This window comes from Ciconia boyciana, chromosome 22 (assembly GCF_034638445.1).
Source record: "Ciconia boyciana chromosome 22, ASM3463844v1, whole genome shotgun sequence".
NCBI lineage: Eukaryota > Metazoa > Chordata > Aves > Ciconiiformes > Ciconiidae > Ciconia > Ciconia boyciana.
In genome coordinates this window covers 5,657,004-5,683,284 of record NC_132955.1, presented here as the reverse complement: position 1 = coordinate 5,683,284, position 26,281 = coordinate 5,657,004, and the positions used below count along the sequence as shown (strand labels likewise).

The window sequence follows — 26,281 nt, the reverse complement described above, 5'->3', positions numbered from 1 at the left end:
ACCCTTCTTCAATGCTGACACATCATGTGTTGGGAATTTTTGGAAATTTTCAGCAAAAAATAGGTGAGGCATAAAGCTTAGAGGTGATGTCTTTAGGTGCTGTATTCTGGCCGCTGCTTTTGGAGAAGTTGCACTGTCCCTGTTCTTCGGCATAAAGGCTTCAAATTTGGGAACGTATTGCCTGAGTTCACGTCTTTTCCCTTTGCCCATGAAAGTCTACCCAAAGCTGCATCTTTTTAAAGTTATTCCTAGTAGGATTTTTCTTACTTTCAGGTTGTGGTCACAAATTAGTATTTATATAGCATAAAAGCATTTTATAATTTAAACTATATAGCATTTAGGACAAGAGGAAACAGCCTCAAGCTGCACCAGGGGAGGTTTAGATTGGATATTAGGAAAAATTTCTTCACTGAAAGGGTTGTCCAGCATTGGAAGGGGCTGCCCAGGGAAGTGGATGAGTCCCCATCCCTGCTGGTATTTAAAAGACGTGTAGACGTGGTGCTTAGGGACATGGTGTAGTGGTGGGCTTGGCAGTGTTAGGTTAATGGTTGGACTTGATGATCTTAAAGGTCTTTTCCAACCTAAACGGTTCTATGATTCTAAGATAAAACTAACATGATGCTTTTATGAGCTATAAAATTTGGGAGTAGCGACTCTGCTAGTTAAGACAATTAATTGAATGCAGTCAAGTTAACTGGTGTTTGGGTCATACTTCTAATATAACAGCTAGATTATTATTTTTTTTAACAGTGCAGTTATTTAGGTACCTGAATTCCCAACAGAAATGATGGGAAAGCCAGCTGAGATGCTGAAGTAATGGCCACAGTAAGCTCATGCCTGCCTGCAGAACAGGGTTTAGATGTGTCCGTGAATTTGAGTTCGCCTGGGTGTTTTCCTTGCTCTTCTCCAGCTGTGGCTGTCTCAGAGCCCTTGTGCATGCCAGGTGAGAAGAGCTGTGATTAAGCAGAGTGCATGAAATAGCTGGAAAAATCCTCTAGCAGCTCAGTCTGTTGGGTGGTCCCTCATAGGAGCAAGCGTATGAAATTTGGATCACGGGGCTCTCTTACGCTGCTTGGCAGGAAGAAAAGATGCTCTGAAGTGATGAGGGTAGCGCGTTGCTCTCGTCGTTGGTTTGCCAAAGCTCTTGCTTACCGCGCAGGGGACACAGCTCTCAGAAGCTGTGGATGTGGCCACAGTGTCCCTTCAAGTGTTGGAGCCCATGTTCAGGAGAAAGGGACCTGAGGAGCACTTGGAGGAGTGAGGGTGGGTATAAAAGGGGAGGATTATCAGCCAGGAAAGGATTTATCCTTTCCATCTTTTACACCCACGTTGCTTCGTGGTCCTTAAGCCTCTAGAAGATGTCTCAACTGATCAGTCCAACATATTGAGTACTCTTTCTGGATGTACTTCAGAGCTGTACTTCACCAGAGAAGACCTGATCCTAGCCAGTTTCCAAAGCACTAATTGCTTTTACTCTCATCCTCTTGTGGCTCTCGCTGCGTGTGTCACCTCCTGTGTCTGGTCCTCCCTGCAGCGTGGAAGTGGCGTGATCTAAACGCTGTGGATTGTAAAGGCAGCTCAGATGTCATCACCCAAGGTGACTGAGACCCATCCTTTGTTTCCAAGCACTGTGCTCCGTTCTGCAGCACACCCTGACTTAAAGAATTTAAATTTTTTGTCTGTGTTAGAACACATCACAGTTGTTTTTGTCTGACTTACCCACGCAGTTCAGATCAATGTGTATCAGTGGCCTGCTCTCTTCGATGCTTTCTGTTCCCCTAATCCCCGTATTGTCTGCAACCACAGTCGCTGGTTTTCTTCCAGGATTGCTGAAGGGAAGGGGGAGTTAAAAGAACAGTGAAAAGCAATCCCTGCAGAACCCCAGCAGAAAATCACTTGCGTAAGGATAATTTTGTATTTTCCATTGCACTTTGAGACCTGTCAGCCAATTTTAATCATTAGTGTGCACTGGATTAATTTTCTTTAGTTCTGGGTTCTTAAACTGGCATGCCTCAGAGCCAGTTGCATTGGCACTGCTACGCTACTGACCAAGCAGTAATTCATAGAAATGGATCTCAAACTAATACGATGGGCTGTAGGCTCCACTAAAGCCTGTTACCCTGTTCTTATTCCACGCAGGGCTCTCTCTGGCTTGGCACGAAGGTGTCTTTAGGAAGATTACGTTCCTCGGCTTTCCCTTTTACATGCCTTAAGTATTGTAATTTTGCTCCATCTGTGCATTTCGTTACATTGGCTGAGATGGTAGCAATTTATTTGATTGTGGGAGTGGAGAGGTTTGGTTATTAGACTTAGTGTCACGTGCACATGTGTCGTCTGTATGTAATACAGGAATGTGAGAGTGTATGTATAATTTACACATACATATGTAAAAAACTGGGGAAAATATATGTATATACATGTATTTATATATGCATATATGTAAAAATTGGAGAAAATACATGTCTGTATTTATATATGCATATATGTAAAAATGTGGAAAGTATATGTATATATACCTATATGTTAAAAAATTGGGTGGGAATCTGTGCCATCAGCCTTTCCAAACAAACTGAAATAGAAACACTTTTGGTGTAAGGTGCACGATTTGCCCAGGCTTCCGTGTTAAGCAGGATTTGCATGGGGAAGTGCATCCTTACAGAACGCACCTTTCTTTGCCTGCCGTCAGCAGTGCGGTGGCACGTAGGGGATCTATCTGGGATTAAAGCTTTATTATGCTAAATACTATAAACAAACAGATCCTGGTCCAAAGAGCTCACGCTTAGACCGGGGAGCCTGGAAGGGGGAGAGATGGGGTTGTGTTGCACTGGGGGAGTGGAGGCTGCTCCCCCCTTGAATGGACATGGGAGAGACCTAAGCTGAGCTTGGGGCTGTGGTGTGCCCAGCCTAGGGGAGACCGCTTTAAGGCATTCAGAAAAGCCTTTCTTTGGGGGAAAAAAAGTGCACTTCTGACTGCTTTCCTGGTATTCAAAGCTTTAGCTGTAAACACTAGTTTCACTAGGATTGCTTAAAACTTTGGGTGAGTGTAGTATGCCCCTAATCCCCCTGAACAACATAAATCAAGTGTCAGAATAAAACCTAGCCAGAATTGCAGGCAATTTGGGGAGATTAAGTATATTTAGTACAAATAGAAGAACTCACAAATGTGTTTTCTGGGTTTTTGCTCTTTGCAACAGTTCATGTTGTAAAAGCTTCCTGCAAACACGTTTAAGTGAAAGATTTTAAAATTTGCCATTATCTAAATAGTGGTGTTTAAGGTGAAGCTCAGAGTGCTGCCTACTGGGTGATTTTTGTTAATAGTATGAATGCCGAGATGTTTGTCAGATAGATGGAAAGAAACACTCTGTAAATACACATTTTCAACCCATTGTGCAACAGTGAGGACAAGCATTTTACACATTTTTTATGTTCTTTGTAAAAAAAGACAGAGGAGATTCAACATGATTTTATTTTTCTTGTTTAGGAGAAAATCCTCAGCTCAATTATGAGCACGGTCTGGAACACAAATCATTAAGTAGGAGAGCCCAGTTTGATTAAAATTGATTCAGTATTTTTTTATTTGAATTTTTTCCACTGATATGAGGAAATGGACCTTCCAGCTCAGGCCCAGGTGTCATGCAAGAGGTTAAAAACACTTCAATTTGTTATAAAGATGCTCTTTCATAACAAAACTGCACTGATTTTAATCAATTTAAAATTGTTCCTTTCTTTTAAAGCTGTTTACCTTTCTCTTGTAGAAGCCTTGATTAACTGCTGAGACTAATAGATTTACACGTGAGTTAAAACAGAAGCGTCTTCTCTGTAGTCAGTGACAATCTGGAGGAGACGATGGGGATTCATATTCTTGGTTTTCTGGGACAAAGAAGGAAAGAGGAGCGCAAACTGGTATTTGAAAACACAAGTGTGATGGTGTGGTGCTCACAAAGCGACATTACCCCAAGGAAATAACCATCTCATAAGGCAGAAAGCCTCCACACAAAGGAAGGGTGGTACAACCGCTGGTATCAAATTAATCTGTCACTTAAGCTTTGTGAACGCTTATGAAAATTATCCATTAACTGACAGTGGGTGTCAGCAGTGCCGGCAGCCGGGCCGGTGATGAGTACTCTTTAACTGGAAGTTTCCATCGATGCTGGTGATTTCTTGTAGGCTAGACGAGATCAAAAGGAGTTGAGCGCCGCTTCGGAAAAGCAGGCTGGAAACAAACTGCTTCTAAATTGCTGTTTAATACGATTTGTCCTTTGTCACCACTGCCAACTAACCCGTGTTTAGTTCTGATTCAGCCGTGCCAGTGGCTGACACCATTGTTAGCGGCGGCTGGAGCCTGACAAAGAACCAGACTTTATTCATATCAGACTCTTCCCTAACATTTCTTTCAGTGCTTGAGCTTTGTTTCTATACAGGATTTCTATTCATAATGAATTTTTAGTAAAATTCTGCTGTGTTTTGGGGGGGAGCCCTAACCCACAGTTCGCTGTCAGCTTTTAAGCACCAGGTACTCGACCCTGCGGAAGAGTAGTGGCAAAAGGAAAAATAGTTTCCTTATACCGAATAAATTTTTTTAAATGCTTAAACTGGAAAAATTGGGTTAATTCTCTTTGCTTGTCTTAGTGACTTAAAAAAAATTTCTAGGATTTAGCTAAGATTTACCTTTGGCTAATTTATGATCTTTATAATCATCTCTGGTAATTCCTGTGTGGGTTTATCGACCTCACAGTTGTAGCTTAGATTAAGAAATAACAGTTTTCCTTTGGAAAATACCTTGCATAGATTAAAGATTTGTTGCTTTCGTTGACTCCAGGGCGTGAACAAGAGGAGTGCTAGCACCCCTATGAAGCACACTCTCTTTTTTAATTCTTTTCTACTTTGGAAAACATTTCTTCAACTGTCGATGCGACTGAGTTTTTCCAAACACTTGTCCTGCTAGAAGGGAACTCATTAAGGAACTCAGAAGAGGTTCGTTTCCTTTCTTAAAACTCATCTTCCCGATGCTTCTGCTGTGGCAGAGTTCGTGCACTGTCTCTGAAACGGGTCCTGAACTCCCTGGCCTTCCCCATCTCACATTCCAGTGGAAAAGTAGCTTTTGGTTACACTTCTCAATATGTTCCTGGCATGGAAAAAACACTTTGTCTCCGGCAGTCCTGGATTTGTAATACTGAGAATAAAATGAGCTCTAGAGAGGGGCTTGGGCTTTCAAGAGAATGGATTTAATTTTTGCAGCAAAATTGTGAATCCTTTATTTGAGTACTTGCCCTCTATGTCTAAAAGTCAATTCTTTTGTCTGATAACATGAATAGTAGCAATTTTTTGTTATTTTATGCCCTTCCTTTGAGTATGAAGAGGTTTATTGGTCAGTTTTTCCTTCCCTAGCCTGCCCGTGTCCCACTCCCATTGTTGGCACAAATTCTAAAATCCACTGGAAAGAGGACTCTGCTGGGGCTGAAACACGTTCAAGTTACTTTATACCAGCGTCTCCGTGTAACTTGGATGCTTTCCGTTCTGTAAGCAGCACCTAGATGCTAAAGCTCTGTGCAAATGTTCAGGGTCCTCCTGGGATGGAGAACTTGGTAGAAATGAGAAGTTACTGGAGCTTGATGTGCTTTGAAGGAGCTTGACTTTTCTGATGGTTAAGTTGCTTGGGGTTTTCTGAAATTGTTTTACATTTGGGAAGTCTTATTCAGGGCACTTAAAAAAATCATTGATTACTTTGAAAATTTAGAACAAGGTTTCCACAGTAACTATTATTCCTATGAAAACAGCTCTCCAGTGACCCAAAGGTCCTCTCCAGCCCATCACACCAGTGTGATGTATTACTAACAAACGATGTTTTGTCTTATTAGCCTTTTGCAAAGTGTAATTTGAGTTGCCCAGTTCATTCCCTGTCTCCGGCTAGTGGATCTACTGGGCTGAAACAGGTGAATCCTTTCTGTTCTTGGACAGTCTATAGCAGCAGTGTGAAACTGGAAGGATTATTTGTGGTCTGGGGGAAAAAATAGCATTTAGACTGTCAGAAGCTGAGATACATCTTTTGCAGTGTCCTAGAATAGAAAATTCAAACCCATCCTCCTCCTCCTCCTCTCTAGGTGTTGCAGAATCCATCATACTTATAAGTATGAACATTTTAATACCTTAGAGCACTTAACATTTTCTATGCCCTTTTATGAGGCTCTGTCCAGCTCCTGCCTGTCCTTGAGAAATTTATGAACAGAATATAAAAACAATTAAAGAAATCACACCTGCATAGTCATTGTGGTGCAGCGATACGGAGTTTCTGCATTCCCCAGCTACCGTGCCAGCCTTCCAAATCGAGCTTCCCTCTGATGCTGCGTACTGTGGATTTTCCCCTGAGAAGGTATTATTGTGGGAATAGGTGAATGGGAATGTTTCATCTTACAAAAATGTTTCTTATGGGCTATCTGCTGTATGCAGTGTGTTCATTATCGCACCTCTCTGACCGTATTATTATTTTCAGTCTTGAACTATAGCTCTTGGCATTCATTCAAGACTGTGAAAGTTTGACACCAACCATCACCTTGCCCGCTGTTAACAAACTGACACGAGCAGAAAGCGTCTTCTGAAGAGGCTTCAGTGGTACAAACCGTAGTACAAAAATCCCAAGCTGCATCTTGAAACGGAGCGCGGCGCTGCAGGAGCAGTCTGACGTGGCAGAGTTACGCTGCCAGCTGTACGTATGCGGTTGCACAAGTAAAGGTTGTAAATACTGATGATCTTGCTGTTGGTTTAATTCTCAACCAAAGCATTGGCTACCTGCTGTTCCAAGAGCCTTTCCTCTCCAGTAAACAGATGGCCCCACGTTGGCCGGCCTTACCAGGGCTTAGTTTCACCAGCAAGTCAGTATTATCAAGCTGTCAAAGGACCCATCTGCCCCGAGCAGCTGTCCTGGCATCCGCCGGTCTGTGTGCTGGGAACCTCCCTGCTTCGCAAATCTCAGGCATATAAAACTTTTATATTTTTGTTTTAATTTGGGGAGGGGGTTGTAATTCATGCCATCTGCCTCATGTGCTTAAGTGAAGGGATATTACATTTGAAAACAAGCTACTAGAGAGGAGTAATCTTTCACGCTGTCCTCGTAGTCTGTGGTCTGCCATAACTATACCAGCAGGTTTTTAAAAATGCAGGTTGGGACTCAAAACAGATGCAGATACGTTTTTGGTGTCAACACATAACTTCAAACTTGTTCAGATTCTGGTGTTTAGTGCCTGCTCTTCCACTGACTGTCAGATCTGGGCCAAAATGAGTAACCTGTTTCCTTCCCTGTGATGTGGGATGCTGCTGCCGACGGCGCTGGTCGGGGTTGTCGGCACCCAGGAGCTACTGGTTACAAACCTTCAGAGATTAAAAATGTCTCATAGGTGATGCTTAACTATTAGCATAAGTTGATGCATTCCCCATGTGTTTCTAGTGAGTCACGCACAGGGTGGTTTTCCTACCTCGGGTCTCATTATTTCTGATTAAAGGTGTTTAGTGGCTGCTCTTCATCACCTCTGTGGACCCCAATCCCGACGCAAGATTCTGAACAGCTTTGCCTTTTAACTACACACGTTTAATTTTGCTGAGAGCTGCTAAATATCAAAAAAGGTGTTTTTGTAAAGATTAGGACAACAGTTATTTTTAAGGCTTTAATATTTTTAAAGAGATAAAAATTTAATAAAGTAAATAGGCTCACTAGATTTCTGTCATGTTTGAAACAATGGGGGAAAATATACATTTTTCTCTTGAAGTCTTTGGGTATTTGATAAGCCTCAGCAGAAATATTTCTGCTACTTGTTAAATTCTTATGTAAAACAAAGTATTGTAAAAGTACACATTAACAAAACTTTCCTTCTGGTTTTCTACTTTATAGCATCTTCAGCAGAGCCAAAAATTTGTCTTTTAAGCTTGCTTTCCTTCCCTTTATCTCTTGCCCAGTTCATTTCATCTTGTGAACTTAATATTGTAATTGTTCCCAAAAAGGCACTTGATGTTTCTGAGACTGCTTTTCCAAAAGTAATTAGTCACTTTTGCGCATAACTAAAATTTTATGCTTAGAGGGTAGGTTTTGTTTTGTTTTTTTCTGGAAAGTGTGGAGCATTTATCTGATAAAATCCGGATGTGGTAAAAACCCCTAGCTTGGTGCTTGACATTTTTGAAAATGGCTAAGGAGGTTAATTTTTAAATAGAGACTAAATATTTGGTAAAAATACTGGGTCCCAACAATTCCTTCTGAAGCCAAGGTCAAATAAATTGGTATTTAAATGTGGAAACTAACCTGACTTTGCAAAAAAATCCCGAACCAAAACCCAACCCTTTTATTTCTTGACAGACTTTATAGCTTTTATTTTGTCTTTTTACAACGGATCCAGAACTTAATGTCTGAGCTCAAGTTTTAAAGCTCGTGCTAAAAAGCAGGCTGGAAAAAGAAAAGCCAGTCTGCGGAATCAAGTTCACAGTATAAAATTGAAGTATATCTACTTAATATATTGAGCCTGGTGTATTGCTCTCCTTATAAATTCTTCTTTGCCAGCTTGTAATTCTGCTGCTATGTTTCTTGCCCTAATATCTGAGTGAAATAAGCGCTCCCGTGTTTCATCCATGGCTCTCCTCTTTCCCCTTTAGTGTGCCAAATTCCTAAATAAAGCTGTGTTGGGTTTTTTACCTAATATGAAAAAGATTTGCATAAGTGTAGTTGTGATAATTTTTGTGGTTAGTTTTAATATGTTGGCTTCATTTCAGTCCTTCAGATCCCTAAATCAGTTTTGATTTGCTATTGCTTAAACATTGCTTTTTTCGCCTTTTTCAAAACAGATGCATTGAGAATGATTGGAGGCGAATTTCTCTGTAAATCTGCTTTGTTCATAAAGTCGGGCTGAAACCATTTGTTCCTGCCCGTAGCTCAGTAATAATTTATTATCCAAATAGGATGTTTTAATGCTAAATTAAGTGAGGAAAAAAAATGAGGAGAGTGCTGGTGTGGATTCCTCAATTTACATCTCTTACCCAGCACTTAGGGAGCCTCCAACATACCTAACCCTGCTGATGTGTCCAGCCTCGCGCGTGGGACGACCGATGGCCGGTCCTGTCCTGCTCCTCTGCGACCTGTCCCCTCTCGCATTTATCCGCAGCGTGGCTCCAAGGGCTCTCGTGTCCTGCCACCCGCCCTGCCAGAGGTAACTCGTGTCGGGGATGGTTTGTAACCTGCTGTCGGGGCATGGGTTGAAACTGCTGTGCTAGAATTCGGGATTTCCAGGCACAGAGCATCAGCTGTGTCCAGGGGTAAGTGGCATCCATCAGGAGGTCAGCTCACGCCCCAGATGGCTTCTCCCTCGGTAATACAGAGTTTCTGTGATACAGCACTGCTAAGGACAGGCTCTGAGCAAAGTCCCTTCCAGTTTTATCTCTCAGAAAGCAGAATTTCTTCCTTTTTGAGATGCTATTTTTGACACCTTGCAGAGAGTGGTGTGAGGTTTAGGGCTGCTTCAAGTGTTTCTCCCTCAGCAGTGGGCAGTACCACAGCTTTCTACTGCTCTCCATCAACTTCCAGTAGTCATGCATGTGCTGTGTATAAATGCATACGGTTCGATTCGCATCTTCAGAGTATGCGGCATCCTGAGGAGTTTGTGTGTTTGGGATAAATCTCCGTTCAGTGGAGCCAGCTGGAGCTCAGGCTCCTCTCCCCGCCAGATGTGGTGGCTGGATCATGCCTTTGTGTATCGCAGGCTCCAAAGGATAACACTGTCGGGAACTGCGTTGTTCCCGATTTCTGCGCCATGCTGCGCTATGAGCTGTGTTACCACTTCAAGATGCTTTTAAAAAAAAAAAATTCCATGTTACAAAATGTCACCTTAAAGAATCTGGCCTCAAAAAGTGCTGCTGGTACCAGGCTAATGGGGCAGGTCATATTTAGAGAGGTAAAGCCTGGAAATTATCAAAGTGACATGCTGGTTTGCCTTAAAACCCAGGTTTTTTGAGGCAGAACATCAAGTACTCAGAGATGTGTGTGTGGGGAGAGACAGCAGATGACTCGCAGCACAACTGCTGCTTTTCTTTCGAGGGACTAAATGAGCTCAAACCTGACAGTGGTATTTGAACTGTTGCAAGGAAGATCTGCCATAACAATCCTTTTATTTAATGCTTCAGTCAGCGGCTCCGGCACTTATCTTGCCACCCAGCTCAAGCCTACTCGCGCTGTAGCTGGCTCTCCAGCAGCTCTGAGGCATCTCCATGGTGTCCTTCGGGCACGCTAGAGCAACCTGTCTTTTCTTGGGAGTTCACGTGGGAGTGCCTGCAATTATAGATGCCTTCGGCATCTCTGCAGTGTTCAGCCAACAGCTATTACCAAGAGAAAAACAATGAACCGTTTTCTTCAAGCGACACTCACTGGTTTGATAAATAGTTGGCAAAAGGCGCTTCGTGTGATGGGTTTGGTACCCATGTAGGCAAGGGAAGAAGTTGAACGGATGAGGAGGGAGTAGCTTATGCTCTTTCATGACAGCTAGTTTCCTTCAAGGATTTAATTTAGCTGCAGCGCTGAGAGGTAAATGCAATCCATATGATACGAAACCGAATTAGGAAAAGTCCAAATAGCACCTGCTGCTTCCACCTTCAGATCACTCCAACGCTGTGCTCTGCCTCGAAGGTGTATGAGCTTGTCTGTTTTCATTGGCCTTTTTTTTTTTTTCTCACTCATGGGAAAAGTTGCAGTAGGAGCTCCAAGTATGCGCTGGGCACGGGGAACAGCCAGATATTCCTCCAGGAACAGAAACCTCCAGAAATGCTGAAACTTTCTAGGAGCATCATTTTCTAAAATGTCTATCTCTGCTTAGATCCCTGAGGACCTCGAGAAAACCAGCACTCTGCCTGCTCTCAGACTACCAAGGGTTAGAAACAACGTGCTAGTTTGTTTTCTAAAAGGCAGAATTGAATAGGATATAAACTTGGGTTTGAAATAGCATTACAATAGCATTGCTCGTGTGCATCTGACAGCGAACCCAAGCTAGTCCCTTCTTCCTGCTCATGCAACCACAATCCAACTTTTGTGGAATAGTTGGGAATATCTTTTTCCCCTTTATTTTCCCCTTTCTCCCCTCTCGAAGCTCCCTCTCCAGATGAACCATGTCGGTGCCAGTCAACCTGCGCAGGCTGGCATACGGTATGCGTATGCCGGAGGGGAAGGAGCCACACAAACATGGGACCTGGGCGTCTGCAGTGGTGGTCTTGCTTTGAAGCCAAACTTGCGTTGAAGCCAGTGGGATCCTGTGCCAAACACGGCAGCGTCTTGGATCCAGCGCGTACGGCACTCGGACCTCGGTGTGAGAGCCCCGCGGACCGCTCTGTGGGGAAATGTCAGAAATGGCAGATGATGCGGCTTTGCTTGAGCGGTTGTTGTCCTCCTCCTGGGGTTTGAGTGGCCGCTGCAGTTTGGGCCTCTATCCACATGGTGAAGCTCTTCTTCTGGCCTCGGCACGTCCCTCCGTTCGCCCTGCTGGCCTTGGCTTCCCAGCACAGCGGCAGAGAGCGGCATCCGAGAGGAGGCAGCTACGGCCGTGGGCATCCTCCCTCTCCTTTTCCCATCCCTGCTCTGTCCCATCTTTATGCAAACACACAGTGCTCTCCAGAGCTCATGGAGCAAAGGGGCAGTTTGGTTTTCTTCCCAATGCTCTCTTTTTTTTTTTCTTTTTTCTCCCCCCCGCCCCCCAGTCACACTGTAGAATGGGGCAGGGTGGAGTGCTTTGAGGTTGATTTCCTCAGCACAAGAAACCTGAGAGGTGGGAAAAGAAATCAGAAAGGAAAGAGGAGAACGCTCTGATTCCATTAAACCCCCTTGGCATAACATCCCAGCCTGCATTTCCCCATGCTCCTTCGCAGCAGCTACCTCTAAATACCCCTTTCCGTACTCAGACCAGGTAGCAGCTCTGCTTGGCGAGCGGCGGTGGTGATGTGCCTGCAGCTCCGTGGGCGAGCTCCTCTCGGCAGACTTGCCCGTGCCAGAGGTAGGGCTGGTTTCAGAAAGGTAACGCACGTTGTCCTCTGGATATGCTGCCCGCCTTGCTGCCGGTGCGTGAATTCTTTTCTTCTCCAGCACTTCTCTCAAACAAGGACTCCACTGCCTGACAGCAAACAAAAACAACGAAACAAAAAGATCCATCGTGATCATATTTACTGGTGACCTACTTAAAATCCTCTTTCCTCATCCTCGTTTAGTGTGTGTGCTAAAATGCTGGCTGGCTTGCAGTCTCCAAGGAATTGCTAGCAGAATGATAATGAATGCAAAATGTGGCCCCTCATTTGTTTAACGGTAGTTTCTGAAATGGCATGTTTTTTTTTTTTATTGCATCATTCAGACTTCCCCCCCTCCACACTTGTGATGTATTATTCCCATTTTTGGTCTCCCTGCTCAGAAGCCTTTGTGTTCTGATTGCAGGCAGGGCTGCTGTTTGAAGAGATGCCATTAAATCACGGGATGCCTTAATCTTTTGATTTTTTTTTTATTTTTTTTTTTTAGGAAAATTAGGCTTCTAGCTCTATCCTGGAGGGTCTGAGCTGTGTTGTCAAAGGCCTGTGTTGAGCATCTTTTTTTTTCTGGTGAAGATGATCCAACAGAGGTGATTATTTAACAAATGCTTTTTACCTACTCTGGTACATTTTTGTAGGGTTATTGTAAATGGGTTTGTAGTCCAGGGTAGCAAGTCACCAGCCTTGTGCATATTACACCTCTCAAGTTTTCTTCTTCCTAGTTTTTCTCTTTACAAATTCATTTAGAGGAAGGCTTGGATGTTCCTACTTGCTCACCCATGCACCGGACCAGTGCTGTTAGACAGAAAGAACGTAGTTATCCTGGCACACACACATCTGTGTGGATACTGTGATTAAACTGTCTATTCTGGATGCTCGTGATTGAATGCGTACATGGTATGGATAAATGGATCCTGCCTTTACCAAGAACATCAACAGGATGGCGTAGACATCCACTGAAACACGTGTATAAGGGATCACACCCGAAGCGTTGGTTTCTAGTGACTCAGGAGTCCTCCTGGTTTTATAACTTTAGTCACATAAAGCATACTATGGTTTCATGCCAGCCTGAATTCTCGTATCGCTAATCAAAAGAGAATTTCTAAGCAAGTGTATAAAAACACAACATGAAAAAAAATACCACTGGGTGGCTTCTGCATTTCTTGGCGCCTAATAACTTTGCATTTTCGGAGCTAAGCCCTACCGTCTTTAGGCATATGTAATGAATTCAACTTCTCGCAGTCCAGATAATTCTTGTTTTCTCACCAAACACTTTTGCATTAGGGGTTATTTCCATGTGCTGTCTGGCGTATTTGAGATGCTAAGGGAGCATTTACCATCTCCTCCCAGACAGTTCTGGGGTACTGCTGTGTGCTGCATTCGTAGGGTAGGACATTGCTTCTGTGTTGTCCTTACAGGAGGTGACACTAATAATGGAGATGGGGGGGAGAAGGGGTAATTAGCTCCACTATACTGGTAAAACCACTCAGTATCTGTGGAAATTAATTCAGTTTCTGGCTCCAGGGCGCTAGCTTAAAATTAGATTGTAAGTAATGTTTTGTTCTCTTTTAAGTAATGAGGAGGAGCTGGTCAGAACAGAGCATAAACATGAAAACAGTTCCATGCTGTTGGAGTCGCAGGCTGCTGATTCAGGAGGAGGAACCTCATCTCCTGGTGCGACTCCTTAGTCAGCCGCTGCCCGTGGCTGTTGTGCCCTGTCCTTTGGGGGAATAACTCCTGCGTGATGACTGCTCTTTATAAAGTGAGTTAGAGCCTTTGGAGTGGGTGTCGCTGCCTCGTTAGGGAAATTGGGGTGCGTGTGCCTGTTTGCGGGCACGAAGAGCATGGCACGGTAGTCCTCATCTCTCTTCCCTGTGGCACTCAAACCGGCAGGAAATAAATAGGGGTTGACTGGAAGAGCTGCCAGAAAAGTTCCTGCCACAAAACGTGGCTCGCTGGAAGGAAGAACATCAAGATTACAGTGAGGAATATTGTCTGCCTGGGTCTGTGTCCACAGGAGTTAATCTGGGCAGATTAAACAGAGTACTTAAAAGCATACAGAGCAAGCAGCCGGCAAAGCAGGAGGAAGGAGCAGCTTCAGTGTTGTTGACTGGAGAGTCTTTGTTACAACCAGTGGGGTTTTAATGTATACTGTCTTCATATATACCAGCTGACCTTATGGCTGTGTCTACTCTGATGGCTGATTTCACCTTAAAATGCACGCAGAGCGTGTTCCTCGTTAAGGAGCATTGATCAGCACTAGTGTCTTATCTCCTCATCTTCTTTAATTTCACTTAATCTTCCAGAGCCTGTGGTATAAATTAATATCCCTAGTCCACAGGGTGCCTTGCATAAAGCATTTTTACATATAAATGGCACAATATATCCTGTAACAGAGATGTGATTCATAGGCTATTACATGTTAAATCTTAGGTGGAAGCCAGCTAACTAATTTATACAAAGTAATTAGATTCTGAATTAAATGCACAAAAGATTTTATTTTTTCCCCTTCTTGCTTTTCCTTGTGTGAACCCAGATGAGCTGATATTGGAGAAGGGGAAAGTTCTTCCTTCTCTGTCACCCCGTCCTGCTACCTGCTAGGCAGTCTCGTGGGGCAGGCTAAGGGAAGGTTTATAGGGATGGCTCCATCCTTACACCGAGCCCTGCTGGGACTGCTCACCGGACGAGCTCCCTTCCAGAAATTACTGATTTGCAATCGGGCCTTGGGGGGACTGTTCCTTCTAGCGGAAATATTTGTGTTTGCGTAGATTGCTTTGACGGTGTAAGATCTTTCATTGATGTACAGGTAGAGAACAGCCAAAAGCAATAAAATAAAGCCCCTGTCCGTACTCTTCTACCTCCTCAGTCTACCCCAGCCCCAATCCCCTGCAGCACGAGTTCGTTCCTTGGCTCGTCTCGGTGTGGAGGTGTTGATCGGAGGAGAGTTACGACAGCTGAGCTGCGGATCCTGCGGGACCTCGGCTGAACACGGCCTCGGCACCTCGGGGACGGATACCCCCACCGCTGTCGGCGTCTGCGCTCCCTCACCACGGAGCTGCACCAGCTCCTGACCAGGCTGGTTTCAGCCGTCACCTCCGCGCTGCAGGCGTGCTGGAAGCTGAGCCCAGGCTGAAGACGGTTTCAAACCAGGCTACATCCCCCGGCTTGGGTTTGCAGATCAGAGTCCACCGGCCGCTTTGGGGTTGCAGAGAGGCTGCTGGCTGGAAGGGCTGAGCTCCTCCCGCGCTGGGGAGGAAGGTCGGCTTTCACCGCCACTGACTGCGTGTTAAACAGGGGACAGCAGTGTTTTACACTGGGATCTTTAGTATTCAGGGTCAGTAGCGCAGATACTTAACCCCCAGTGCTATCTCGTCCTAACTGCAATTTTGAAAACTCCAGACCAGTCTCCCCAGCCAGGCAGCCTGGCTATTTTTAGCTTGGTTTCCCAGGGAAACGTGGTTTTATGTGGCTGCTGTATCCTCAGATTTGACAGTGAGGGAGAGAGGTAGCAAAGATCATTCTCTCTAAGTTTCGTGAAAATCACTCATTTTGATTAAAGAGACGAACTCTAAAATCTCTGTGCAGCCAAAGGCAGGGGAATCCAGCCAGCCCTCATCCCGCTGGGGAGTCGCTGCCTCGCTGCTTCGTCAACCCACCAGGAAAAAGAAGTATCACGGCATGGAAATGTAAAGCTGGGCGTGAGGGGAGGGTGCTGAGGGTCCAGGCAGTGGTGTGAGGAGTGCGAGGCATGGTTTGTCGGGTTTTTATTTTTTAGAAAGCAGGCTGTAGTCATTCCTCTACTCATAGAGCATCTTGCTTATCTTGCTTGATGGTTTTAATGGAAGCATAAAAGATGCTTTTGGGATGCCCTCCAGCCATGTGCAGGACAACGCAGCATCTGCTGAATGGAGCCTTTTTTTTTTTTTTTTTTAAATGTAGAAAAGGGGAAAGGAAAGATATTTTGGTGCCTGAACCCAGTGACCCCGGGCTGCTGCAGACTTTTCAGCTACATGTGAGATAGACATGCAGGCACTGGGGGGGCTTGGTGGTAGCATCCAAGTCCAAGCAGTGACACTTCCTCCCAGGAACTTTTGAAGAGGGTAAAATGGGTGAGCAAGACACTTAATCGTAAATTTGTCACATCAGCAGCCGGCACATGTTCTGTTTTGCCTTGCTGAGGGTGTCAGTTTGAGGGTGATACAGGAGAGGATCTTATGTTTTCCAGAGTTAGTCAACATAACTGCATCCCCACCGTAGGCACGTGCTGTCGTGTCTCGACTCAAGCGTGAAGTGGGGTTTTGAAGTAGACTGAACTAGTAGACGGGAGTGGAATTAATTTGCCTAAGCAGAGGTGTTCCATGCCATTTTTAAATGCCTTGTGTTATGTCAGGAATCTGCATAGGGCTGGTAGGTGGGACACAGGACCTAAAGGAGACTTGTGCCTTTCTGCAATGGCAGCTGGAGGCAAGGGGATGTACCCCAGGGTCTCTAAAATGGCACTAGAAGCCTGTGTTTAGGACCTTAATTCCACCATCCATCTTCAAATCTGAGCAGAAGATGTCTCCACCAGTTTTAGCTGATACTACTTCGGGGCAAGTGGGCTAGGGATGCCATTTCCCAAAGCATTCATCAGCTGCTTATATTTGCTTTAGTTGTACGCTTGCAGTTTGAAGGCATATGTGTTTGCCCAGCTGCTGGTCTGGGTTGAGTTTGGCTCAGACTGGAATTGATTTGCTTTATAATAAGGATTTACATAAAGACTTTTGTATGTTGATAGTCTTCTTGTGTCTCTCCTACAGTTCCACTGGTACTGTATCTTGCAAATTGGCCAGGAGAAACCATGAACGACAAGACAAAGGAGCAGGACACACGCGGATGAACTCGGAACAGGGCAGAAAAAACAACTTGGGGGGAGTATGCTTTAAAGAAAGCTTAGACTAGTCCAGTCCTGATACCTCAGTGTGACTACAGTGGGACTTAAGTGCCCAGCTTAACTCCACACTGTACTCAGGTACCCGTTTGCAAACAGTAGATGTTGGGGGTATGTCATGTCGTGTTCGACAGTGAATAACAAGGATCTCCCGCTGGTGTGAAGATACCTACTGCAGCTGGAGGTTGAGCAGCTGAGTAATTGCATGGTGAATGATGAGTGCTGATGGCTCCTCTTGGTGCTGGGGGCTTCAACTTTACTTTTCTTGTGTGCATGCTAAGCTGAAAAGGAGTGCTACTGGTGGTGGCAGCTCGGCAGGAAAATCTCCCTCTCCAGACTGCCAGCAGCGTCTGTGTGCTGGGACCTGCAGGACCCGCAGGGAAGAAAGGCAGGGTGAGGTGGAGATTGAAGGGCACGAGGCAGCGGGAGCCCCAGTGTGTGCATACAGGGAGCGGCAAGACTTGTTTAAATGCTGGTTTAGGGAGCCATGGGACATGCAAGAGGAACAGGGAGAGGTGTGTGTTTCCTGCAGCTGTGCCCCGTCTGAGACGGAGCCGGGAGCTGCTGCCATCGCTGCCTACGAGCGGTGTTGGTGGGGTGCGAGATGTGAGAATCCGTGATGCAGATAATGAGGTGAACAAGGCAGGGTCATCATTGTTGTTCCTGTCTAGGCCGTTGCCACATATTTACCTTAAATAAAACGGAAGTGCTTTTCTATTTATGAAATTTGAGATACCTGGTATGATTAATGACTTTGAGGTTACACCCAAAACTGTGCTACCGCCTCTTTTAGCTGTGACTGCCAGGCCTGAGCAGCTTCTCATCCTTCCACCTGGCCGTGAGCATGTTACAACCACCAAGCAAATCTCCTTCTCTTAATGACCTTGCTGCTCGTAAGTCAGCCCTCTGCAGATGTGCAGTGCTGTACCACGCTAACGTGTGCTAGAGAGGACAGGGGATGGAGCCAATGAGTGATTGGAGATGTGCGGCTTTAAGGATGTTACAATGCCGGGTATTCTTGTAAGCCTCCAATATTTCATCTTCAGAGCCAGGTAGCTGTAAATGTGGGTGCGTGTGCTCCCCACAGTTCATGGGTGCACCTGTAAGTTAGGGAGTTTTGCTGCTGAACTCACATTTGAACCATTTATCTTGCTCACGGGATTCGAGGCGCGTTTTGTTCATATTTATATTGAGAAAAACAGCAAAATTAATGAGTGTTATCTGAACAAGAAGAGGTTAGTGCTGATGGCTCAGTGTTTATAAATTCCCCGGGACTCTGGATTTGTCGTGTAGGGTAGACTGTTCATGCAAGTCGCATGTCAGTTATGATCACGCATCTTTGGTAGCTAATAGCAATGTATTCGCTTTGTTGTATGCTGGTAGTTATAGCTAAATATAGAGTGTGAAATGGCAGGATGGCCAACACTGACCTAGTTTTTGGGTTTGGTGCAGTTTGGGATTTTTTTAAAGACTTAGTAAAAGAGATGAAAGCTGTCTGCCTGTCAACTTAGCTTCTAAGGGGTGCTCTATTTGCAGGATATTGTTCCCTGATAAGCCAACTTCCCTTGCGTTTGGTTAAAGAATTCAACCAAATTTAGCTCAGTGCAAACTTGACTGCAGATTGGAAGGAAATTTGTAAGAAGTTCAGTGATCCTCTGTCCATGCAGAGTTCACCCAGTGTTTTTCTTCCTATATGTGTAAATCACCTTAAAGCCTTTGTCCAAAGGAGGAACCTAAAGTATTTGTGTATGTTACACAGTTTACTAAGGTCGTTGGTGCCAAGGTCTGACCACTTGCGTTTAGCCTAGGCCAGGTGCAAGAGTTTCTGTAGTAAAACCCAAGATCATTTACGGCGCTTGCGCAGTTTCTGCACTTCAGTCTGTCATAGCCCGTGTTTTGCTTTGTGGTTGCTGCCGGGGAGGGTACTGAGCTGCTCCGGGACAGCCCCCCAAACAGGGAGACACAAAACCTCGGTAGATACCCGAGAGCGCCAAGTCGTGGAGCACCTGAGCTGGGGCACTCAGCCGTCGGGGCTGCTCACACAGGGAGCGTTGGATGCTTGGAAATGAATTCACTTCTAGCTTTAAAGCTTATTAACCCAGAACATAAACATCTTCAGTCCTGGGTCAGAGATGGTTTATGAGTAGTAAGGAGAGAAGGGATTAAGATGTAATCCTGAAAAAGGCGCTTTACAGGTTAACGGTGCATTTGGTTTTTTACTTACAGAGGCTGTGCTTTTTAACAGAAGCGTCCATCGCGCCCAGCAGTGGCACAGATAAAACCAGGTTGCCTAAGGATTGGGTCCTTTTCTTCTAAATGCCACCACTGTTGGCATAACAGCTGATTCCTCCTCTCTCTGCTCATCCTCCCACGGCAACCGCCCAGGCAAGAGACGGCGCGTTACGTGGCCAGTGCAGCAGAATACATGTGCTTGCTTGACAGCAGCCAGCAAAACGAACATGGAAGGGCTGAGTTCGACTTGCCTTTCCCTCAGGAAGGTACTTATTTGGATATCTCTGGCAGTTTATTTTTCACTTAGTTTATTTATTAGTCTTCTCTCTCTCTGTCAGACTTGGGTGTGGAGCAGGCACAGATAGACGGACAGGCAAGCGTGATTGTACCAGCAAAGGTAACCAAGCTGAAATGCGCCTTCTTTTTCAAAAGACAAAATTGTATTTCCTCTTTCACTCCCAAGCCGCCCAATTATCAAATGTCAGTGGAGGGGAATTTGGGAAGGAAAAGGTTAAAAAAGCTCTTACAACAGCTTTTTGGGTTTTTTTTACCAAGAGCTTCTTCTTAACCATAAACTTTCAGGGGAAAGTTCTTGACTTTCCTCTGCACTTGTAAAAGGTCAGCTCCCCTCCCGAGCTGCCCTCAGTGCGAATCTCTGCTACAAAGTCCTGCTTCCAGTTTGAGCCTTCGCCAGCCTCATTGTAGCTGCCCACGCGCACTCTGCGATCCCTTGTATCCTCGCCCTTCCCGGGACGACCTCCTGGTGAAATGCGATGGGTCGAACTGAATTCCTGCCTATTGGGTCTTGGGCTGCTGCATAATTTTCCCAGTTGTTCGAATAGACCATCACTCACAGCGCGCTTATCTCCATTTCTCAGAGCGGTGATCTGACCGGACTTGGGGACATGGGCATCCAGGCTGGGATTTCAAATGACTTAGCAGGTGTAAATGTCAGGGGAGATGGAAGGTTGAAGCTTTGTGGAGTGGAAGGGGCTTGCTGTGAAGGGGACAGCATCCAGCTCTCCAAAGGCTTTGTGCCCTTTATTTATGCGGGCAACTGTCTTAAACATCACATTTCACTCCTCCGTGCCAAAGAAGCTGTGCCAGTACAGCTGTGTCTGTATAAAAAGTATTTTTTCAGCACCGCATCAGTCCCTTTGTGCATCCTCCCACCTCTTGCTGACAGCTATTCCCGGGAAGGTTTGTATTTAGTCTAAGCCTTACTGAACTGAATGCCTCCACAGGGTTTGCACTGGCTTAGCTAAATAGGTTTAATTAAAATGGAGTTCCTTTGTGTCTAGACAGGTTGTGAATGCAAGTGGGTTCCGTTGTGTAGCCAGGTAGTGAAGGATCTTCAGCCGTAGCTTTGCTTGGGATGACGCACTGGCCCTGTCTCATTTGAGGTGTGCCATGCTTTATCCAGACGCTGTTGAAAGAGGGCTAATGGGCTTTGTTGCGTTGTTTCATCTGAAGCTCTGTCATCCTCCTTGTTTGGTTTCCAGCAGACTCAGAACTGCTTTTTCAAGGTACTTGCCCAGCTGGAATATCCCTAACTATGCATCAAGGCCCAAGTCACGTCTTCACAGATTCCCACAAGCAAAGCACACCAGAATGTTTAAGCAGGGGCTGTATAAATTTTTAAACAAAGGTAACAAGCCAAGGAGGAGGTGGTAGGTGATGAAATGAAGGTGAGGAAAGAAGCAAATTAGATCCCTGATGTGTAGCTGCCCTTTCTCCAGCTTCTGAGGCATCCTCACTGCTAATGAGTTTGATTGCTTTGGCTGTGTCAGCTGAAAACACCTTTTGCTGGCCGGTGTCAGCGGGTGTAGTCCCTGTTGATGGTAGCAATGACTAGGAAGAGATTGGGTTGTTTTCAGACCACAGGTATGTACATGTGATTATGCACAGCAGCGTCTGCTGATTTTTCCAAGTCATGAATTTCAAAAAGGAAAATAAAGAGCTTTTTCTGCAGAGTATTTGAAAGGCAAAAGGCTTTATCCAGCCACATTCTCCCACCGTGCCCCCATCTCACTGGCATCCCCGATGGGGATGTGGGCCACAGTGGCCCACAGTGGCCATCTATCATATGGAGTGAGCCACAACCAGCTTTCATCCTGCGACCCAGTAGGAGGTCATACCAAGTGATGCTTGCCTCTCTTGGACTTGAAGACCAAAGTTTGATTCCATTTCTTTTCCTAAGAGGCAGGACAGTTTTATCATCAGCTTGGGTTCCTGTTCATCTGCGTTACCCGATTCATGCCAGATGGGCACAAGGACAACGTTATAGGGAGGAATTTTATTCACAATTATGGTGCATCGTGCCTGGCTGTGGCTTGCAGTGCTTGCTCTGAGATACAAAGCAGGAAGGCCATTTCTTAAATTATTCAGAAAATACTTTTAAAGGGTATGTTGTTGATCTTACCCTGTATTGTAGGTAAAGATACAGAATATCAATAAATCTGTTAATTAAATTCACAAGCTCTTTTCTAAGGAAAGAGGAGGAGGTGCAAAGGAAAGTGCCTGGAGCGCAGGGTTCATGCAAGGTTCCCCGAGTCGGCAGCCGACAGACCGACATGGGGTCAGCGCTCCTGAAGTTTTGCTTCGCTCGCCCGTGTGTAGGCTGGGAAATTCCGACATCATCGGCTTGTCTCTCTCCAACTCGCCCGGGACTCTCATCCCTTTTGGCATCCCTGGGAGGTTGGTTGCCAATGATGTGTTACCGCATCTCCTGCTTGAGTTCAAAGGAATTGGGTTAATGAGCATAAAGCAGCGAGCAGAAAGTCAGCCATCAAATTATATTGGCGCTTGTTTGCTACCTACTGAATTTCCCATTTCATCCGTCTTTGATCCTTGTGATGCAGGCAATTACATACAGCAGCGATAAACATAAAAAAAACTATGGCGACCTTACAAGCTAAATTTAGTCCTTCTCTTTCATATAATGTGGTCTTCAGATGAGGCTAGAAACTGTATGAGAATGAGGAGGTGGGGGAGGGAGGAGACCAAAAATTAGTGGAAACCCTTTTGTCTGGGGAAACAAAATGGATATGGAGAGAGGCTGTAATATCCTCAAATCCTCAGGTGCTTCAGCAGGCTTGGAAAAGAGTCAGCAGCACAGTCTGTCAGAGGAGCAGCGGCTCGGGAAAGCTGCTCGGAGGACAGCTAAATCAGAAGTAATTGTAATTGACGGCTTCAGCTTTCATGCTACTGAGCGAGATCCTGAACTGGGGCTCACACAAGATGCTGCTTTTGTCTGGAAGAGCAGGATCAGGGAAGCGGCATCGGAGCCCCGCTGGTGGACAAATAAGGCTAGAAAAAGGAGCTTCTCTCGACTGCTGCTATTGCATCGTGCGGGTGATGGCATAGGCCTTTGGAACAGAAAAGGGATGCTCTCTCCATCTGTTGCTGAAATAACATGCGCAGTAGTACAGACCTGACCCAAGAATCAATCATTCGCTTTCAAGGCGTTTAAATATTCATTTGAAGAGCATCCTCTACCAGGAGCAGGGAGAGAGGCACAATTATATCGGGGAGTTTCAGGACAGCAGCCAGCAGCAGCATCCTCCAGCAAACTGCCCTGCAGCATTTCTGCACAGGCGGTAAGCAATACTTTGCTGCAAGGTTGGCCCCGGGAGTGTTTAGCAAAGGAGTGCCAAAAATGCTGTACACAGAAAAAGCCAGGGAGCCGAGGCTGCTTGTCAGCGTGAGACACGCTGCCCTTGCTGACAGGCTGCCTTTCAGCTCCCCTGTTTGGCTTGGAAAGGGCTTTCACCAGCACGTGGAAAGTAGCACGTTAAAGCTGTGCCATGTCAAATTTTAAAATTCACTTCTAAAGAGCAACGTCTGACGAACTTCTGGTGGGGTGTTTTCATTTTGAACCGCTGACAGCGTCCACATCCTGTATTTGGTTTTCCTATGTGTTGTCAGTTGAGCTTGAGAGAGTAGGAATTAGAGGTCAAGGTCTGACTGAAAGTAAGAATTATGATTGAGGGCATCTTAATTGCAGCTCATGACTTAATTATTCTTTTTTAGCATCATTAAAAATATTCAGGGAGCTTGTGGAGTCGAGCACATCCTGTAACTGCATGTGTTGGGAAAATATATTTTTGCAGAGAAAGGCTGTTCTGTTCTCCCATGACTCAGGCACGGTGATTTAGAGCACAAATAGAAATGATACAGCAGAGAGGGGATGTTTCCTTGGTAAGGAAGGTGACGGTGGGGGCGTGCTGCAGTTTCATATCTTTGCACGTTAAAGTATAAAGTTTTTTAGCTTATGCAAATGTTTCACTTCCTCCTCATATGGCAGCGGTAACTGAACTGATCCCAACACCGGAGATGATACTATCATAAACTCTTCTGATCTAGTCAACAAGATGCTAGCATTTACTTGAAAGCTATTAATAATCTTAACTGGCAAGGATCTTTATCTGTAAAATGGCATAATATTGGTTACATCTGGTATTTGTAATGGATCAGAACGTACATATGGGATTTGCTCTGACTCAGCTCAGCATGGAGGCAGAAGCTGGGCTGTGCAGACGCTGGGTAGGGAGCTGCTGCCGTCCTGCCTGCATTCTGCCTGTCCTGCCTGCAGTCTGCCTGACTCCATCTCCTCTTTAGCGTAAGCATTACAGCATTTGTCCTTTCTGCCTGTCTGCAGGGATGTGTTGGTATGTCCAATGCATTCCACTGCAGTCCTCACTGTGCTCAGTTTAATTTAGATGAGTGTGAGTTAAGGTACCCTTAAGTGTAAATACAAATTCAAGCTGTGTTTTTTTAAAAAAAACCCTCAATATTGTAGAATATTTTAATCGGCTTTATTAACTCTGCAAACACAGGACTTCACTCCCTGCCAGTGAAACCTTGGCAAGGAATATTTTTCTCCAGACAGCCTGGTGGGTCGGACGGCTGCTGCCTGCCTTGGGAGCGATCCCCATCGCCTTGGCCCACGCCAGGAGGGGAGCAGCCCCCCGGCATCACCCACACGGCGCCGCCGGGAGAGGGGGCACGGCCGAGGAAAAGCGATGCCTTGCAAGGATCTCCTTGCGACGCAGCCAGAGCATCTTTTGTTTCAGCCTTTCTAGGAAACCGCTGGAGCAGAGCCAGCGAGGAAGGGATGGGAAGGGGGACGGATGGGGGAAAGCCTGGGCTGATGTGCACAGATGTGCAGAGGGGCTCCCGCGGCAGAGAGGAGGGGAAAATGGCCATCCTTTGTACACCGACCGCCGGATGGCACGCGGCGGCGCGGGCCGCCCACGCTTGCTTGGGGGTGACAGTAATTACGGGGCCAGCGAGGTCCCCTGAGCGGGGGACGGTTACCATGGCTACAGCAGCAGCATCTCAGCCACTCGCTGTCACCCCGCATCGGTGATTTAATGAGTTCATCGCCAAATCCCCAAAAATAATAATAATAATATGAAAAGAGCTCGGTGGCGGAGGGGCCGTGGGGTCACCGCTGCCCCTTTCTCCACACAGAAGCCACACTTGGGTTTCCCGGAGCGGGGATGGGGAGGAGGAGGAGGGCGGTGGAGGTAACCTGCCTGCGCCCTCGTGGGCTGGGAGGGAGGGCATTTTCTCTTATTTTTAGCGCTGTGTGCTTCAGTATGGCGTGCTGGATAGAAACCCTTAACATGAAAATTACTCAGTGCTCTGAAAGCTCCCCCTCGTCCTATGCAGCTGCAGTGAGTTGATGGAGGCTCTTCAGACTGTACAGAAATGGGAAATAGCACCAAAAAGCCCGTTTCGCACAAGTACCACGAATCTGGTTGTTTCTTTCACAGTGTGTGATTTAACAACAAAAGTCATTTTGCTTCTTGAACTATAGGCAAGCTTTAGCCGTGGCTGTAAGTCTGTGCAGCACCATATGATAGGGGAATGTATAGAGTAATTTTCCATACTGAGCCTTACCATGGGGTTAAAGTGTCCTTTCCAATTATTGTAATATTTCTCTCCTTTCCCCTCCTGTAATAGTTTCTCTCCCTTGCTGGCCAGAGCTAGAGCAGGGGAGACAAATCTATTTCTGCATATATAAAGGTTAAATTTTTATAGACAACTAAATGTTTTAACACATGGAGACAATAACACTATCTTGTTAAAAATAAGCAGACTCCTCCGCCTTAGTTATGTGGCAATTACAGAAAAAATACATCTACTGGAGCACTCAGCTGCAATTTAAAAGTAAAATTAAAATTTAGTTCTGTTTGTCTGGTTTGACAAGATTTATTGAAATCTTTCATTATGCGGCAGGTTCAAGAAAACCTCTCTCCAAAGTACACATACAATTTAGAAAATGAAAGCCTGAAACAGTTTATTATTAGAAGGTGGGTTGGATTTTGTAAGGCTCCTACAAGAACATATATCATCTTGTACATTTTAGATATTTTTTGCTGGAGCTATTAAACTATTGGCATACAAACCTATTATTAAAACAGTGATTTAGTCTAAGACAGGATAAATACTTTGAGGTCTATTTAATTGTCTTATTTCACTTCAGAATTCAATCTCAGGCCTAAGACTAAAAAGAATTTAATTCACAAATTTTCCCTTCTGCGTGTTTGCGTGTGCCTGCGTCTTGAACGCCAGGGAGCTTTAGGAACGGGTCCCTGCGGGGTGCTCTTGTACCCGGCAGAGTTGCAGCATCGGACAGCAGTGGGGCTGGCAGGTTGCAGTATAAGAGTATTTCTCTTCTTCTCTTGTATTATAAGCTTTGAGGCAGAAACGTTTTACTTCCTGGTTGCTTCTATTGCATCTCATTCTGTGTAATATTCTTCTTGTGGAAATGCAGAGTATTCTCTGCCTTGCCTCACGTTACGTCTTCATTGAAGGTTTCACTCAAGAAATAAATGTGAGCTCCGTGTCCGCATTTGCGTTCAGCTAATGTGTCTGCTAAGGGGAAATTCCTGCTCAGATATAAATTTCAACCTGTTTTTAAACAGTCCATATTACGTTTTTATTGTCCTGCAATTTTTTTTCCTCCTTTTCATGTTACCATGTCTGTCTGCATTATTTTCACATCTGATGACAGATACACCTATGCTTGTCAGACCTGGTGAAATATTGTTTTTCCTAGGTGATTTTCTCTGTCCCTGC

The 26,281-nt window shown here is 45.3% G+C and overlaps 1 protein-coding gene across 3 annotated transcripts in view; it reads left to right on the top strand.

Moving 5' to 3' along the window:
* The window catches only part of MYO1D (myosin ID), a 195,922-nt gene that overhangs the window by 138,380 nt on the left and 31,261 nt on the right, over window positions 1-26,281 (top strand). The window contains exon 22 of one of the 3 annotated variants that reach the window (XM_072885933.1): window positions 6,491-7,321. The exons of the other annotated variants lie outside the window; for them this stretch is intronic. Within the exon in view, the coding sequence (XP_072742034.1) occupies window positions 6,491-6,503 (13 nt within the window). The 3' untranslated portion in view covers window positions 6,504-7,321. Of the gene's footprint in view, window positions 1-6,490; window positions 7,322-26,281 lie in introns of those variants that run through there. 3 annotated transcript variants of the gene reach the window in all.